This window comes from Taeniopygia guttata, chromosome Z (assembly GCF_048771995.1).
Source record: "Taeniopygia guttata chromosome Z, bTaeGut7.mat, whole genome shotgun sequence".
Taxonomy (NCBI): Eukaryota; Metazoa; Chordata; class Aves; order Passeriformes; family Estrildidae; genus Taeniopygia; species Taeniopygia guttata.
The window spans coordinates 59829599-59847641 of record NC_133063.1 but is presented as its reverse complement, the minus strand read 5'-3'; the positions used below and the strand labels follow the sequence as shown (position 1 = coordinate 59847641).

Below are 18043 nucleotides of genomic sequence, written 5' to 3'. Positions count from 1 at the left end.
CACAAGTTAAAAGCTTTTAATAAATAATGCTTTATATTTTTCACTAAATTATTGGTTTTCCTCTGAAAGAATATCTTCCAATCACCCCAGTACCAGAGATAAGAATAAGACGACTTGTATTTTTCCTACTAGAAACAGCTAAAGAAGGGAATTTTATTTACTGTCAACAGATTCATGCTTATATATCCTTAAAATTTTGGTATGTGTGGTTAATAAATTGGGCAAGTGAAACAGAGCAGTTTAAATAAAAATTGTGGTGTCCGATATAATCATCAGGTTTCTGTGTGTTACATCTTTTAATGAACAACAAAATTGATTTGGTGTTCAAAAGCAGCCCAGGACAAAGCATCACATGGGCAGATTTGCAAGTATCCACGCCTATTCTTGTTTAAGAGCACGAGTGCTATAATATTTAGTTGGTATTAACATATATCTGTCCTCCCATATCTTCATTTTTAATTTAAAACATAACTTAAAAATTTAAAAATTAATTTAAATTTAAAATTGAATTTTCTCAATTAAGCTATATGTAGACACTGTCTTCAACTGCTAGCTCTCTAAAATGAGTTGCATGCTTACAAGACTCTAATTTAAGATAGCATGTAAGAGTAATTAAATTTAAGAATAGAATTTCTATCACACACACCACTGTGCAAAACAGACACACAAGGATAAATCCATTCAAATTAATAGTTTCTGAAGTTTAGTGCCGAAAAGAACCCTTAGGCTAACTTACCTAAACCCATGTGTATCATTTCCCTCACTTGTATTTTGCTCAATGACAACACATGGGAAGTATGGATGTGCGTTTGTTCTAAGCCTAACTTTCAGCTATTCCACACAGAGGAAGGGTTGAATATATCAAATTTACTAAGAAAGCAAATTTTAAGTATGCTTGAAAATGATTCCTTCCAAAAGTTGGGTATTTTCTCCATATTAAATGAGGAAGATGACTCCAAAATTGTAAATATTTCTATTTTCTCTTGTGTGCAACATACCTACTACAACAAAACTGAACCAACAAATCCAAGCAAGTTTTCCTTCAGTAGGAAACCTGATTGATTTTCAGACTGTTGGTGTCACTTTTTTCATCCTTATCTGGTGTACAAAAATGTTTCTAAATGTTCCATTAAAAAACAACTGTTCTTAACCAGTTATTAGTGAGATAAGCATTTCCATCTCACCTTTAGGCTGCATCAGGTCTGTCTTTCTTACTATAGGCACTGCTTTAGGAACATCTTGATTGGTTTTCTGCTGTTCCAAGTCAGCCTGCTGCAACCCTGTTTGCTTCAAAGCTGGCAGTAGAGTATCAACCTATAAAGTGAATGTAGTACATAAGCACTGGTCTATATAACTGCACCTGGATTTGGAAAAGGAAGTACAATTTAGGTAGGAATTCTGCATGGAAGAAAAATCCCAACACACTCAGAAATATTTGGACTAAACATTTATTGGTGATAGATGGTACTGTACAATTCTGAATATGTAGTAATGTTTCTGTGTAACAGCATAGCACATCAGGAGATTTTTAACATACCTTATTTAACTGCAGCTAATGATGAGATTATGGTCCTTGGTTATTCTCAGAGTGTTACAGAACACACATAGAATAACACCACACATTTATCCACTGTTGTGCTACTGTGTCAGGATCAGTAGAGCAAATAAACAGATGCCATTTACTAGTCTACAGGTCAAGTAAACCGAATTTGGTCATCATTAAATTTTAGCTGAGTAAAGCTTGCATAGAACTGGTCTGTAAGTGTATTAAATGCAGGATTAAGAAAAGCGTAAATCAACCTACTAGACAATAATACCTGTTTAACATGACAGAGCTTATTTAAGAATATACTAAATTCTGGTGCTAGACTGCTATAAGCATGTGACCCACTGAGATATTAAGCCTAAGATCTGTCATGAAGATCTTCCAATTCGGCAACTAAAATTTTATATATGACTTTTACTTACATTGGCATTGGCTCCCTCACATGGCCATGGTCTCCCTGTATATCAGAGTTGGCATGTTTGCCTACCTGAGGCCCCCTTCCATCTCCTCCCATCTCTTTATCTAGTGGCTGGCAGTCCTGTGCTTGGTGCTGTCCCTGTCAGTGAATCCCCTTATCTATACCATGGGGAACAGGGAGCTCAGGAATGCCCTGTCACCGCCTCTCCATAAATTACTCCCAGACTATATGAATTGAGTATTTGGGTGTGCAGGTTTGTACCATACCTCTTGCAAGACACAGGACTCAGCTTATGATTCACCATTGATTCTAGGTGAAAATTAAAGATGGTCAGTGAAATGAGGGATATACCATGGGACTTTCACACAGATGAAATTAAGAAACCCATATTCTAGGGAGGGGAATCTGGAGCTGCCTGTAGAGAATGGTGATTCTCCAGCTACAGCATGTTTCTGGAGTTGAGATGAGGTAGAAGAGGTTTGAAAGGATGAGGTGGCCATGCTTCCCGTAGCATGGTGCTATGGTTCATATGGTATGCCTTGTAGCACTCAGGCTCTTCTCTTCATGGTCATTGCTCGAGCAGCCAAGACCCAGCTTGCCCTGATAGATGGAGTTATTCTTTCCCCCCTGTCATCTTAGAAACACTAAATGAGGGTGCAAAGCCAGGGCCAGTGGGGAAAGAGCAGAGCTGAGCTGTTTGTGGATGAATTTATGAGAATGATCAAAGAGAAAGACTTGAGAGGAAAAAGAAGGGAAAAAAACCCAAAAAAATAAGCTCAGATATGGGATTACCTGCCTGGCAGCCCTGCATCAGGGACTTCAATGGGACAAAGAAGCTGATGGCTCCAAATAAATGTCTGCTTACTTCCATGGTCCCTGGAAACCAGAATGCTCTCCCAGTCATCATCAACTCACTGCATTACCATCACTGCTCTGCAGAACCACCCCAAAGGAGGTAGTAATATTAAGGTGGGGGGTCAGCTTCTCCCAGGTAACAAGAGACAGGACAATGGGAAATGGCCCCAAGTTGCACCAGAAGAGTGCAACAGTAGATTGGGTATCTGTTACCAATTGTCATTGGTACTGTCAAGACTCTAGCTTCCCATTTATCTAAGGAGGGCAGTAAAATACTATGTTGTCAAATGTTCATTCAGTCTTTTGGAAAAATGACTGCAGAAAGAAGTAGCTAAGTCATCAAGAAGCCAGAGTTGCAGCATGACTACTTGGCTGTATTGAAAAGCATTTAATTTCCATCAAAGCCAGGCAGAACAACATCTTTTCATATCAGCACCATGAAGCCCAGTATCACCAACTAATCTAGCATTAACTCTTACAAATGCTTGATAAGCAAATGTTACTGCAGAATATTTGGTTATTGCAATAAAGACATTCAGAAGAACTCAATCTTCCTTCAATCAATAAAACAAAAATGCTGTATTTAAACATGGTTCTGTTCTATAAATAATTCAGCTCCTTAAGATTACTCTCTACAGTAGAAGAAACTGAACATCATCAGAAACTGAACATAAGACCATTTTTCACTTTTTGTTGGGCACGAATTCTTCTGCAAAAATATTGAGCCTAGACTTAAAAGCAAGAAGTTACCTCTTAATTACACATGTGAAATCCTTTTACTTACCTTAAATTTCTAGCTAAGTAATTCTTAATGTCAAATAGATTCAAAGGGGATATGCTGATTTTTTAAAAATTTAAGTGGTTAGATAAAAAGATAGTAATTTAACATGTTGGATTTTCTTCAGCCAAGAAGTATACAGTATTCTCCAAATTACAGAGTCCTAAGTAAAGCTGTTTAGTTATTAACCAACCAGCACTTCATTTTCTTTCAGTTTTAAGACAGACTTTTCTATTACATAAGCACATAGATCTTAAAAATAGGAATTACTCCAGCTTAAAACACTGGACAAAAACATACATAGATCTGTCAGGGTAATCTTGCACTAACTAAGTGTGCTTTTATAAAAGCAAAAGGCTGAAATTCTTGGGCAAGCAAACAACTGAGAAAGTTACAATTTGGCCAAAGAAACACTGACACAGATACTAGGGAACACAGACAGAAATTATTTAGGCAGTAGCTATATTACCCATTAGCTCCTCTGAGACCATCCCATTTATATATAAAAACATAAGAGATAACCTGGCCTGCCTTACAGATAATCTGCTTTGAGTGAAGATTGCCTCCAGCTATGCACTTTTGTGCAGGAGACTGAAATTGTCCTGCAGAAGGGCTTCAGTCAAACTCCTCAGGTTCCTTCTCAGATAATTTACCTTCCAAACTGGAAATGGTAAAAAAAAACCAAAAATGCAAAAAACAATCACATACACACAAATAAACAAAGAAAAGGAATCTTGTGCAAGTAACTGTAATTAAAACCTGTTGCAAAGCCACACTAAAATTAAATTGACCACTTGTTTATTAGGGTCTTTCCTAGGTCAACTTTCTTAAACAAGATATATTTGACAAACTAACCTATCATCTCCAAATGATGCAGGTTCTATTTACTTACAATGATGTATTTATTATTTACTTTTTATCTACTTATTTGATACTGTTGATAAAAACTATTGACAAGTGCTATAACTTTTATTTTAAGGTATAACTGGAGAGCACTTCCTGTTTCTAAAGCTTCATTCATGTTGCAGCTCTCACATAGTGCAGGTTCCCAGGATAAAAGGTAACTTCAGTACTACACTTTAGTAGTTCTGCCTCCCCTACTTTACATAAAGGACTGGACACAGACTGAAACCATTACCTATGGGAATCTCTGGACGGACTGTTTTAGCTGTTTTCTCACACGCTTTTTCACCTCTTGGTAAAACTAAGATTCATTCCTCAGTGGCTTACCCTTTCCACTTCTGAAGCCATCAAATTTAGCCTTTTCCCAGCCAAAGAGAAAAGGGTATATTCCACTACATCTCCACTGCCTTTGTAAAACGGTACATTCCACTAAACCTCCACTGTCACTCAGGTAGAGGGAAAGGCCCCACTGCAGTCACATGTAAAAAATCTATTTTCTGAAACCTCTGTTTCCTCCGTAATCCTGAAGAAAGGGCTATTTTGGTACAGAAATAAGCTGGGTGCCTTCTCACCCAAGAGCCTGACTGCTTCTTTCCAGAGCCATTCATATCAAGTTTAAACAATCAAATCCCATTCCTGACCAAATCCCGCATCAATGAAGAAGCATCAATAAATTACATGCCAAGACAACAGGATGAACTGAAATTACCTTTTCTCTGGATTTTCTGCTACCCTCTGCACCCCAGGAGAAAAATCCAGTTGACATGCAGCCAACAGATTTGCCAAGCCTGCCCCACCCTAGTGAGCAGGTTCAATAGGTTCAGCAATGAATTTGTAATTCTTTGGCTCAGAATATCTGACATTTTATTAAGACATTTGTTTATCCCTTCATTCCTATAGTAAAATGCAGACATAAAGGACTTCTGTGAAAATTCATAGCTGGTGAACCTTGGACTACAATATTCAGGGTTTGCTGCTTCTCTGAAGTGATTCACAACTTATCCTCATCCTTAACATAAAAAGCAACTAAGTATTTAAATTAATAATACCTTTTGAGTTTGTTAAAATTCAGTCATGTAAATACTCCTCAATGGATCCCACACCACTTGTGGCATCACCTCTCAAATTTGGTGCATCTCAGAGACACAGTGATTTGAAATCTCCTGCAGGACATCTCCTTGTTCTGTCCTTGAAATCACTCCATTTCCCACAGATCAGAAACATTCAACAAATACTTAAGTAGTGAAAAATTTAATTAGATAGGGTAATGCTAATAGGAGATAGCAGAAAGGTGAAGAAACACTTAAGAATTACAAAAAAAGTATTTTCAAGAAATTATCCAAACCATACCTGGCTATCTTCTGTGAAGTCTTTGTTTTCTTTGATTTGTGGTACATCACTACTCTTTTTTCTAAGCTCATCTATCCTTTCTTCGCATTGTTCTTTTAATTCTTTCATCTGGTTGATGCACTGTGACCTGGAAAAAACATGAACAAGACAATTAACTCTCATCTAAACTCTTCTATAACGTAGTTTTGTGAAATTATCTAATATCTTTTCCTTCATTATATCTATTTTTTTTCTTTACATTTTATCCTTGTCTTAATTCTACTACCTGGTTTTATATTTGATAAGTCACTAGGAAAAAATGAGGCACTGACCTAAGTCCTAAGGACAAATTCATAGTGCAGGCAAGTTCTATTAGAAGAAATTAATTTAAACTACTTTTGTCTGACCAGCTTAACAAGCTATGTGATTTTTCCATTGTGTCTTTGTGTCATTGTGTTAAGTGCAGATAAGTTAAAATCAGTTTTGATCCTTGAAGCATTTCTAGTATGATTCAGAAATTCATATTTTGATTTTAGACAGAAAACAGAAAAGTACCAGTTGAAATAGAAAACAGATGTAATCTACCATTAGCAAACGGAATGCACTTCCTAAATATTTCAACAAAATGCAGTGCTGCAAGATGCAACAAAACATATATTACAGAAATGGAGTTCACTAATAGATGCTTTAAGTTCCAGAAGGAATATGTCCTAAAGATACACGCACTGTAGATCTTTTACATACTTTTAATAGTTACACAGCACCATTAGGATCTCAGCCTTTGTGACAGCAGCATTCTATCTGCATCTGTGCAGCCTGCCTTTTCCTCACAGCTCCCTAACTCCTAGGTAAGGTCTGCTGTTTGCAGCAGTGTTTTTTCTAAAGCTGCCAGGGCAGCGTTCTCCCCTTCTGTGGATGTGCTGGGGATCCTGTGCAAAGCCCAGGAGTTTTGTCAATCTGTTTCTCAAGGTAAGTGTGCTGTCAGGGCAAGATCATCTTTTCTCTGCCATTCTCTTCATAAGTCATTTTACATCTTTCAGTTTATATCAGAGTGAGTAACAAACCAAGATGAGCATTACCCCATAATACACATATCTTAGAAACTAGTCATCATATCACTCCAAGTATGCTCTGACCACACTATGAAGAAGAACAGTTTGAGTGGATGCCAATGACAAGTGTTTTCACACTAGGGGAAAACACAGTGAAAAATCACTATCATTGTCAGTACCCAGTACCCTGGAGAGCCCACCCAAGGAAGAGCAGGTTCCTGGCTGGGGAACACATTTTCTTTTCCACACTGGTCTAGCAACAAAGAAGTTTGATGGGCTTTTTTAAACCTTTTCTCCTCTCTCTCTCCTTTGTTTTTCCACTCAAAGGTAACTTCCAGTTTTTACATATACAATCAGCTACAGACCTTGTAAACACATCCTTCTGCATTCAAAATCTTTTCCAGCAACCTCTGTACAACTGCATAGACAATATACCGCAAGTTTCTCATACCCATCACTAAGACTAAGAAGGGGGTTGAATTTCTCCTTATTCTGGCTCTGACCAAGTGTTATTCTGAGTGTCAATACCCTCCATGTAACAACAGCTGTTTCAGACAGGTATGCTACAGTTTCTCAAGCTGAAAATAAACTACTGCATAATCCAAAGGAGTTTCCAGGCTACGTGCACTCTACCACCACAAGTGACTCATTTTTTTTTGCACTTTCACCCTTCTCCAGTCCTGCCTTTCATAAGTAAAAAATCTTTTCTGTAGTTCATACCTATAAAGGAAGAACAGTAGCAGACATATCTGTCTGCTAACTAACTTATTACCTTTATTATGTTTTCTTGTAGACCAGACATTATTCTAAAGTCTGATTTGATAATGCTACTACATGGAAGAGTCACCAAAATAAGCCGTGCTTTACACAGGTGAACATCAGAGACAGTAAAACAGCACAGGCTTGAGTTATACTCACATTCACTATTTTCTAAGAAATAAAAGGATGTATTAATTGTGTAACAGTTTACAAGTTTGAAAAAGATGCAGTACACAGACAACCTGAAGTCAGAAACAGAGCATTTGAGAAAGCTTAGACTTTGATCCCATAATGCACATGAAAATAAAGTTCATTTAACATCTAGGACAAACCCTCACCATTTTAAGCTTATTATCTGTAACAGAATTCCCTTCTTTTCAAGGAGATTTGAATACTCTACTCATGTTTACAACAACTTCTAGAGTACAGGGACAGCCTTAGTTTCTCCACCTCATTCCATCACCATGACATTTCAAATGTGCAAAACTAATGTTCATAAATTCAGTCTCTGTGGCACATTATCTCCTTCACTACACAGTTTAATTCCATGACACAGAGCTCACTTGTGCACACACCAAGGAGTGCAAATAACACCCTCCCCAACTGCTCCAAGGCTCATCAAGGGAGCCACCAGCCCATCCAATGATTATCTCCAAAAGCCTAAAGGAGCACAGAGGCACAAAGGTGGAGAAAAGCCCAAACTACAAATTCATAAGGAGGGACAGCCCATCTAGACCAATGCCAGAACACGTTTTGCACTAGCAGACACTCACTCTCAGGAGAATGTTGTGTGTGCTCATGCTTCATGTGTTCAGTGTTCTGCATACTCAGCCATGTACAGATGTGCTCTACATGCACAGGAACAGATGTGCAGCCTCTCCCTCTCCAGGCTGCTGGATTTGCATATTCTCAGCATGGGAAACAGAGTACCTTTGTTCTCCAGAAGCATCTACCATCTTCCTTTCAACCCTACCAAAAGAGATTACTATTGCACTTGTCAGACCTGCAAATATCACAATAATTTTCAGATTTTTACACATAGTGAGATTTCTAAAGACGCAGTTATGTAACAAACAAAGCTCTTAGGAAAAAAAATGGATTCGAATACTGGAAAGTATTCAATAACAATTTCAAAAAATGAGTCCAGAGGCTTCTGTTTCCCTCTGGCTGCTGCAGAAGAGAAGGGTTGGTGTGCCACTGAGCCTTTGCTGAAGAAGCTCTAACCATGACCAGACAGCACTGGGCACAGTGTACACCAAGGATACATTGTGAAGTCAACTGCTGAGGAATGTGCACTCCTTTTGCACACAACATCAGTGAGGCCAGATAGCTCCTGCTGACTTCTGCATGGAAAACATTAAGCTTATTCCAAAACAATGCTAAGATGAAACTTCAAGGCTCAGGTACAAGAAGCAACAATGATTTTTTTTTTCTTCTAAGATCACAGACTTCGTTCTTATGCACTGCATATGCATAACTGCTTTTACCACCGTCTTCTACAGAATAGTAAAAGAATGTCTAAAAAGAGTGATTTACAATGTGCCATTTGAAAAAGACATTTGACTGTCTTTTTCATCTTTTTATAACATTTTAATTAATTTTATACAAATAATATGGTCTATTTTGCACTGGGCATAGTATAGTTGCTACCTAAGGTGCAAAACCTTCATCTATGCAAATCCAGGTAAAAGGAAGAAGCACATAATCAAGTCTAATGCCCCTTCCTGGCAAGGCAGATGAACAGAGCAGCAACACAGTAATTTATTCCTAATTGGGAGGGGAGGAAGGAAGACAGATTAAAAATAACATTTGGAGTCTTTCTAATAATTCTTATTTTTCTAAGCCCACAATCACATTGGGAAAGGCTGTTTGTAAGCATTTAAAGCGACAGTATTAAGTGAGCATATAGCAAAGAGGAACATATGTAGCCAAGCACCATCAAATATCCATTTCTGCAATTACCTAAACACAATGTAATGTTAGTTGTGTAGATTAGTTTAGCAGAGAAATTTTAACATTCCAACATCCTCCCTAAAGGTACACAACAAGCAATGTTTTAAAAATACATGTTCCTGCTAGAACTGTGTGAACACTGCACAGTACCAAAGCTATAAATTAATCTCTGAAAATTTAAGTCCAAGTTTGTTTTCCTCACTTGTACTCTTAGGAAAAGAGTCTAGAAATAGAAAATGAATCTTTAAATATTTTGCAGCAAAGCTAATGAAGACAGCATTGCTCCTTGGCTGAGATAACTGCCTTTACATACTCCCACGGAGGCTCCACAGGAAATAGTGCACCTGCCTCAAGACCAACCACAAGGAGATCAGCTGAGTCCCAGTTCAACTACCACGTGGCTGATTTACCACACCTATCTCTACACTTACCCTTATAAAAGCAAACCCATCTTTACCACTGTGTCATGCTTAGCTCTTCACCTTGAGCCAGCCCAGACCTTGGAGCTATGCTGTCTGAATACAACCTTCCTCTGTTAAACAAAGACGGATTCTTTATGGTACCACAAGCATGGGTGCTCTGTCAGGGATTTCCTCAACAGAACCACGCTTGTAAACACTTCACCAGACATGGGTGATAAACCTCTAAGTTTTCCTAAGCCAGACTAAATACATTTGCCATGTATCACTTCCCTGCATGTGTATATCAAACCACTGCTTAACAGGTACACCTCTCATGTGGAGCATTACTGTCCAGTAGATAGATATATTTGTGCTATATACAGAGCTATTTGTTCCTGCTGATCTCACACTTAGAAGAAGACACTGGAAAACAGATTCACTGACTAGCGCAGAACTATCAACAGAGTCTCTGGTCTGTCATTTAACTAAACAGCCAACGACTGCTTAACAACCATGGTACACTACAAACACAGACGGGGGAAAGGCCACTTAACACACACATAAGAAACTCTTTTATTGAAAGGCAGGTACAAACTAAAGTTTCCAACTTCCTTCTACTTTTCTATTAGAAATCTTAAATTCTCCAATAATATAATCCATCTAGGTCATCTTTATTACATGAGTAATAAACAAAAACAAAAAGTCAGAACGAACTGGTAATCAGGAAGTATCACTAACATTAATCTTTAATTCTACAGTGGGGAAAAAAAAGGCTGCTGAAAGAATACCTATCACTACAATAATTACATTCTTGATGGAACATAATTATGAGAACATGCAAACAGAAAATTCTATTGCTTTTTTATACCTATGCACAAGGGGAAGATACTACAGATTGTGAAGGGAGGTAGAAGAAACAAGAATATTACTGAGCAGAAAGAAATGGGAAGAAATTAGTAGAAATACCAGAAATGTGTATTTAGTGTAAGGATACTGAAAGTACTGTAAGTACTTTTGTTCAGTTATCCATGCTTTAAAATTCAGTGGGAAATCTCAAGAAAAAGCCATGACTAGGTATGTCATGCAAAGCAGAACACATGAGTCTGATGGCATAAGAAATTCCCAAGACCTCTGTCAGCTCAATAAGGTACAGCTTCTCATCAGGTATTCCCCTATCTTAATTCAAAGTTCTTCACAGTTTAACCTCTTCATGTTTCAATTTTCCCCATACAATTCTTATGTGATAATATTGCTACCTTTATCCTCTTGCAATAGAAGGAACATCAAGAAGTGTCTGGGCATGGAGCTAAAAAACACTGGAAGTTAATGCTCCTTTCCAAGATCAACTGTGAGCAATTTTAGGTGAGTCAGATGTTACCTTCTCTTTAAAAATGTGTATTTACTAACAGAGCTAACACAAGGGTTATAACCAAGTCACCTATAATTTGGGAAATCATCTTTCCTAAAGAACATACTTACAGATCATATGAGAACTTCCTCTGAAGGTTAGTCTGGTTCTTCTGAAACCAGTAAACATCCAGCTGTAGCTTTCCATACTCCGTCTGTAACTCTTTCAAGTGTTCTGGTCAAAGCAGGATTAAAATACAGATATATGTACAGATTCTAAACCAGAAACATCAAGAAACAAATTTATAACAACAATGCTAAATTAATTCATCTGTCATGCAAACTGCATTTCAGACACAAATGCATATATAATTGTTGAATTTATTCAACAAGGGTGCATGGGATCTGGTAAGAATAACCCCTCAGCACAATATATTGGCAAAACAGTACAATACACATTTTTACCTACTTTTCCTCCTATAGAATACACAGAACTGATTTGCAAACCCTGCTAGGTTGCAGTCTGGAAAATCTTTATGTCTGTGAAATCACAATCAGAACACAATGTGAAATAGCATTCACATTTATCAGTCATATACAGACAAGCTTGGAACACTTCCCTGAATAATATGCAATTTATACCCATGTTCCTTAGCAACAGAGGCATTTATGATTTAATTTTATTTCTGAGAGAAACCTCTGTGAGAGGGCACCAGAAGACAATACCACGACATACTTACTTCTTTATAGGATTCATTCCCAAGTATCTCCAGAATACATTGCTAACAATTTTGAAACACTAACACAAATAGTAATTAATTGGACTGACTTTTTTTATTTAATATAGGATTTGTGAACTACTCTGGTGCTAAAATGCATAACCCCACACCTCAGGGAAGAATGCAAGAGTATGTTGCCAGGTAAAATGAAGAAAAAATGTATTAACTTAGTTCTATTCATATTATACCAAGAGTACTACATAAGCACAACATGGACAAATCCTCCTACTATTGAGGCAGATTAGTCCTTAACTGGAGCTATGCAGATGAGGTATCTAAGTCATGGCAGCTCATGTACCTGCTGACTTGAAGAAAGGCAGCATTCTCAAAAGGCGGCAGAAAAATTAAAGTCATAAAAACACAGGCCTAAAAATCAATACGAGAGAGTCACAGAGGTACCACAACATACCTCGCAAACTCTGAATCAATCGATCATTTACAGTGATGTTACTCATCAGCATTGCCTGAAAGAAGCAGAACAAAAGTGTTTTAATTGCAAAGGACCTGCATTACCATTATAAACAACACTTATCAAAGCACTTGTAACAAGATCTACTTTTTGTGTGTCACAGTTGTGACAGTGTCACAGTTGAACAACACCTTTTAGCTGCTTTAGAGATCTCCTATTGAAAACAACAAATACTCATTTTAACCCAGATTTTCCAGTATAGGAGAGTGGGGAAAGATATCACTGCAAAAATGAAAATATGAAGAATTTAAAGGAATTGATAGATACTAAAACTGGTTGTCACTTTATTCTAACTGCATCTCACAACTGGAGTCACAGTAAGACTTACTGTATTTATCTCTTGAAGGAAGAATACAACATCACAGCTCACTATCAACTACTTTCTCACTCAGGAATCAATGCACCTGCATTCAGGCATGCAAAGATGAGCTACGGAAGCATTAATCATTCAGTGTAAAGCAACTCCATGAAAGCAATGTGAAACCCTTGCATTGTATCCCTTTTCTACCTACCTTCTTGATTGCTTTCATGTTGGAGTGCCCTTCTTCCACTCTTTTGTTATCCCATAAGAACAAAGAAGAATGTAACACATTTTATCGATTCTTTAATCAATCTCCATCTACCATTTCATATACACACATTCCCCAAAACTCCTGAAAACTGCATCAAGTCACAACTAAGTAAAATTATTCTTTTGAGACAGATGTCAGGATAACTCCTGACATAAATTTAGCAAGTCTGATGCAGAAAAGTTCTTAAGAATACAAAAAAAACATCTACTGACTCTTCAGAAATTATCCAGTCCAGTCTTAGGAAGCTATTTCTCAGGCTTCATTGTCAGTTCCCTTATCATCCTTGTCCTGGGAAACTTCAGGGTTCTTCAAGGGTCCCAGAAAATCAACTCCCCTGTTTCCCAAAGTTTCTGTTCTAGTACTGATGTGTGTGTATGTCCACACCCAAAAAAGAAACAGCATCCACTCTGTCTGCCCAAGTCACCCTGAAACACTGACAGCATTGTTGTTGTTGTTCCCAAGACTACAGTAATAAAAGCCAGCTGATTATGTGAGTGTAGTGTTCAATAAATCTGAGCAGAATAGCACCCAGCGGAGTAGTAATTTGTCTTTGAATGACCATTTAAAAGAGTCATACTTCACAGAAGTGGTCTTTCAGCTGTTGCTAAGTCTTTCTACACCATTCTATATGTACAGCTGTTTTCTGAACACCACAGTGAAACCTCGAGAAAAAAACCCATCATGCTCAAGTAAAAAGAAACTCGAAAAACAGTAACAACTTATATGTAGGATTGTTTACCATCTCTCCCTCCCCTTTCTCATAGAATAGGTAAATAAGAAATTAATTTGTTTTCATTGATTTATTGGGGAAAGGAAATTAATGTTTTACTGGAAACTCCAAGTTTGACTAACGTGTGGACAATGTAGTCAGGTTGTTTCAGGATTGTCACCTTCAGGATAACACAGCATTGGCCATTACCAGAAACTGTCAGTGGATTAGAAAAATCAGTATGATAGAGCAATTTATATTTGCATGTTATTACAGTTTTTTGTGGGGCTTTGTTGGTTTTGGTTCTATTTACTGGGAGGGAAGGGGGAGAGGAGTGGGAATGAATGGGGTGGGAATGTCCTGAGATACCTAAATGCCAGATGTCATTTATGTGACAGTAAAATATAAAAGCATTACATGTTTTGTACATTAGGACAATAATAATTGTGATTAGCTGAAGTAAAAAAAATTACTTTCCACATTAAAAAAAGTCTCTTTGAATCACAGCAGGAAAAAAAAAAGAAATCTGCCTTGGTCTTTATGACTGGCATACAAAACTTTATTTTGGCAATGCCACGCCTATCTCCTTGAATGTGTGGGCAACAGTCCAGGCAAAAGCCTGTTAAATCCTAGTTACCTGTTTAACTTGAGCAGGAACTACTGTTTAATAATTTACAGCACAGTACTGCAACTGCCAGCTTCCAATCTGACCAAGTCAATAACATCAAGTCTTCCATTCTTCCTCCTATAATTCAAGCGTTAACTAATTTTCACCTTGTGGCTGTAAATTAAGCAAACATTACTTTTGGGGTTTTATGCAGATCAAGAATGAAAACTGCTGGGAAGTACTCAAAAGACACATGCCAATACTCAGTTGTAGAAAGAAATTCACATTTTAAACTTCATTTAGCCCACTAAACAATAGCTTTAATCCCCAGGAGCAAAAAAATCCAACTTTTAAAATCACCCTGTCACCATATCAAAATCTGATATTCTGTGATATATTAAATCTGCAATACAAACATATTTGTAAACATGTTTGCACAGAAGTCCTTATAACTACCAAAAAGAAAAAAGCAAGTCTTTTGATTGGAGACAATGCTGTGGACAGACAATGCTTCAGACATCAAAACTCAGAAGTCACATTTCCACCAGTAGTGTGGGAAACAAATTTTTCCAGCTGTTCAGCAAATTTTTTAATGATAGCAGCGAAAGACTTGTTTATTATTCACCACAGTACAAAAGTACATAAGTATTATTCCACTTATGAAACATACTGTTTAAAAATAATAAAACAGAATGGAGAAATGCATGAGGAAGCTTTGAGATAAATTATTTGAAGTATTTGTTTTGAGCACATACTTTGGACTATGTAAATGCATTTGATCTGAATAACGCCAAACAGTATTCTCCATACACATATTCCTTGGAGGAATTACTACAATAACTTCTCCAGCATTTGCTACTATAAAGAACCAAGCTAACCCAAGCATACTGAACTGACATACATCCTTTCTAACACTCACTGTATGTGGTGTATGTAAAAGCATAATGAGCATGTATATAAAAGCATAATTGAAACAGAAGAAAGAAAGCAAATAGTTTGATAAGCATAAACACTAAAACTTAGGAAAAAAGGGGCTTTGCATACACAAATATAGCACAAAGGAGACAGTGAAGCCACAGGATCAGTAACTAAAGCAAGATGGGAAGGCAAGATTCATACATGCGGAAACAGATTTTATAATCAATCAGGGAAAAGCAGGGTACTCATTTCATTATTAATTCAAACTGATTTAAGTCCTTCCAGCAAAGACAAAGAGTGGTTCTGTCTTGCATGCTCCCACAACTCCCCACCACTACTCTGGCATTAATATGAGAATAATGCTGGCAACACACTGATGTTTTAGTTACTGCTCGGTAGTGCTTACACTAAGGCAAGGATTTGCCCATTTTCTATGCCCTGCCAGCCAGCAGGTGCACAAGAAACCTGAAGGAAGCTCTATCAGGTATCCCAAACTGGCCAAAGGGACATGCCTTACCACAGAACATTGGGACATAAAGTGGGGGAGCTGGCCATGAGGCACCGAAAGCTGCTGGGGATTGTAGGAATTCTCTTCTTCTCTTTGGGACTCAAAGCCTGTTTATTATTAGGAGCCACCTTGGATCCAGGAGACGCCTCAGGGGGTAACAGGCTGAGGTGTTTGGTGGCGTCAGGAAGGAAAAAAGAGACCGAAGTCTAGGGGGGTTTTGAGCCCAGGGAAAAGAGGTGGGGCAGAACCAGGAAGCCACATCCAATGGGACACAGGTGAGGAGAGGGGGGATGGAGAGCAGGTCAGGGAGAGACCACCACACCTGAGGCTTAGGGGGGAGGGGAAAGGTGTGTGGAATAGACCAATGTGATATAAACTCCATGGTGCAATATAAAAACTACTCAGTCCAAATTCCCAATCACCCAGTGCAAAACAACAACTAAATAAGCTATTTCGTGCATCACAACAGTTGGGCATCAGACAGCAGGTGCTGAGCAATTGGATTGTGTACGTCTTGTTTCTCTTGGGTTTTATTCATCTCAGTTATCAAAGTGTTCTTATCTCAACACAGAATTTTCTTCAAAAATCTAGCACAAGATGTGGGAAGTGACTAAGAGTCTGCATGATATTTAGACGCCAGCTGGTGTTAAACATGAGAACTTGCCACAAAAAGGTTTTTTAGTTCCAGGCCAAGAGACTAACAGCAAAAATACATAATAGTGTGCAGGGGAAAAGGTCATAAATAAGGTTTTTAAGGAAATATTTCTCTTTAAGGTTGATCATTGTGTTGCACACTCATGTATACTTCAGTGGAGGCACATTATTAAAGTAAGCCTTACAACAAATTTCATGCTCAAAATGGAGGAGATATTATTCATTGAAATCTATTTCTCAATAAATGGAATTCCATTCTGAAACTGCACTTTTCCTCAATAAGCATAAAAAACCCTACCCAATCAACAAAAGAACCCCAAACAAAAACCACCCAACCAAACAAATGAACAACCCATGCACCCAACAAAACTCAAACCAAAAAAAACCCACCTATTTCTACAGAGTGGTTCTGCCAAAGATCTTGCTTCACAGCCTGTGCTCAAAGCAATCTAGATTCTGTTTTGTCACAGAGGACACAAGGACACATCACATGGTGCAGCGCTGCCTTCAAAACCACCAAAATTGCCAAATCAGTTTCTTAAAGTTTAAGCACAAGAGGGTGGTATTTGACACATATGAACACAAAATTACTTTTACAGGTACTAGGCAACAGCAAGTAGACTGGAGAAAAAAAGCCCTGTGAAACGACAGGACTTTCACTTCACTTTACTCACTTTCCGTCACTTTACGTTTAACTAAAACCCAAACAGCTAATGCGTGGACAATGTAGTCAGGTTGTTTCAGGATTATCACCTTCAGTAACCCAGTGTAAGAAAAGCAAAATCATATGATATGAGAATATTAATATAAAACTTCCACAGGTATATCTAATGCACCTTCTGACTTTTTGTCCATTCATTTAGCTGTGAAGAGGTAGTTAACTTCAAACTACATATACTCTATATTCCTTCTCTCTAGTACAGCTAGCCTCAGACCATCCTTTTTTTTTTCCTTCCTACCATGTGAAGACATATTCTGAACACAGGTGATCTTCTAGACTTCTGCTGTACCAGTTATGAGGAATATGGGGAAGTACACTGATTTCCCTTGCTAATATAGTAATATTGTGCTACAGCAAATATGGGACATGAGGCAGTGCTTCCTTACCTCAAAGCTTTTCCAAAACTAGAAGATGTAACACTGTTTGGGTTGAAAAAAAACCCAAAAAACCAAAATCCAAAACATATATAGCCTTCAGTGAAAAGAAAAAGTACCTTTCTACTCTCTCCTACAGACTACAGCAATTCCTTCTGAGTGGAGTTGGCTCCCTGCATATCCACAGGTACTTCATGTTAGAAGGCTGTGCTGGAAATTGAAATTTTCCCAGAGGGAGGGGACCAGAGAGTGTTAAAAGATACTGAGCAACAGGACAGTGCCATGCTTCAGACAGAATGTACAAATCTTGGCCCTTCTCAGTAAAACAAGATTTGGGTTGGAGAAGATTTATGTAAATCCAAAGAAAATTACCAACTGCAAAATCATACTC

At 37.8% G+C, this 18043-nt stretch overlaps 1 protein-coding gene across 2 annotated transcripts in view; it reads right to left on the bottom strand.

Annotated features, from left to right (window-relative positions):
* GOLM1 (golgi membrane protein 1) overlaps window positions 1–18043 on the bottom strand; it is a 35882-nt gene that overhangs the window by 5516 nt on the left and 12323 nt on the right. For both annotated transcript variants that reach the window (XM_002190379.6, XM_072922771.1), the window contains exons 4-7: window positions 12530–12584; window positions 11474–11576; window positions 5851–5977; window positions 1185–1314 (exon numbers count right to left, since the gene is read on the bottom strand). In XM_002190379.6, coding sequence (XP_002190415.3) covers window positions 1185–1314; window positions 5851–5977; window positions 11474–11576; window positions 12530–12584 — 415 coding nt within the window. The remainder of the gene's footprint in view (window positions 1–1184; window positions 1315–5850; window positions 5978–11473; window positions 11577–12529; window positions 12585–18043) is intronic.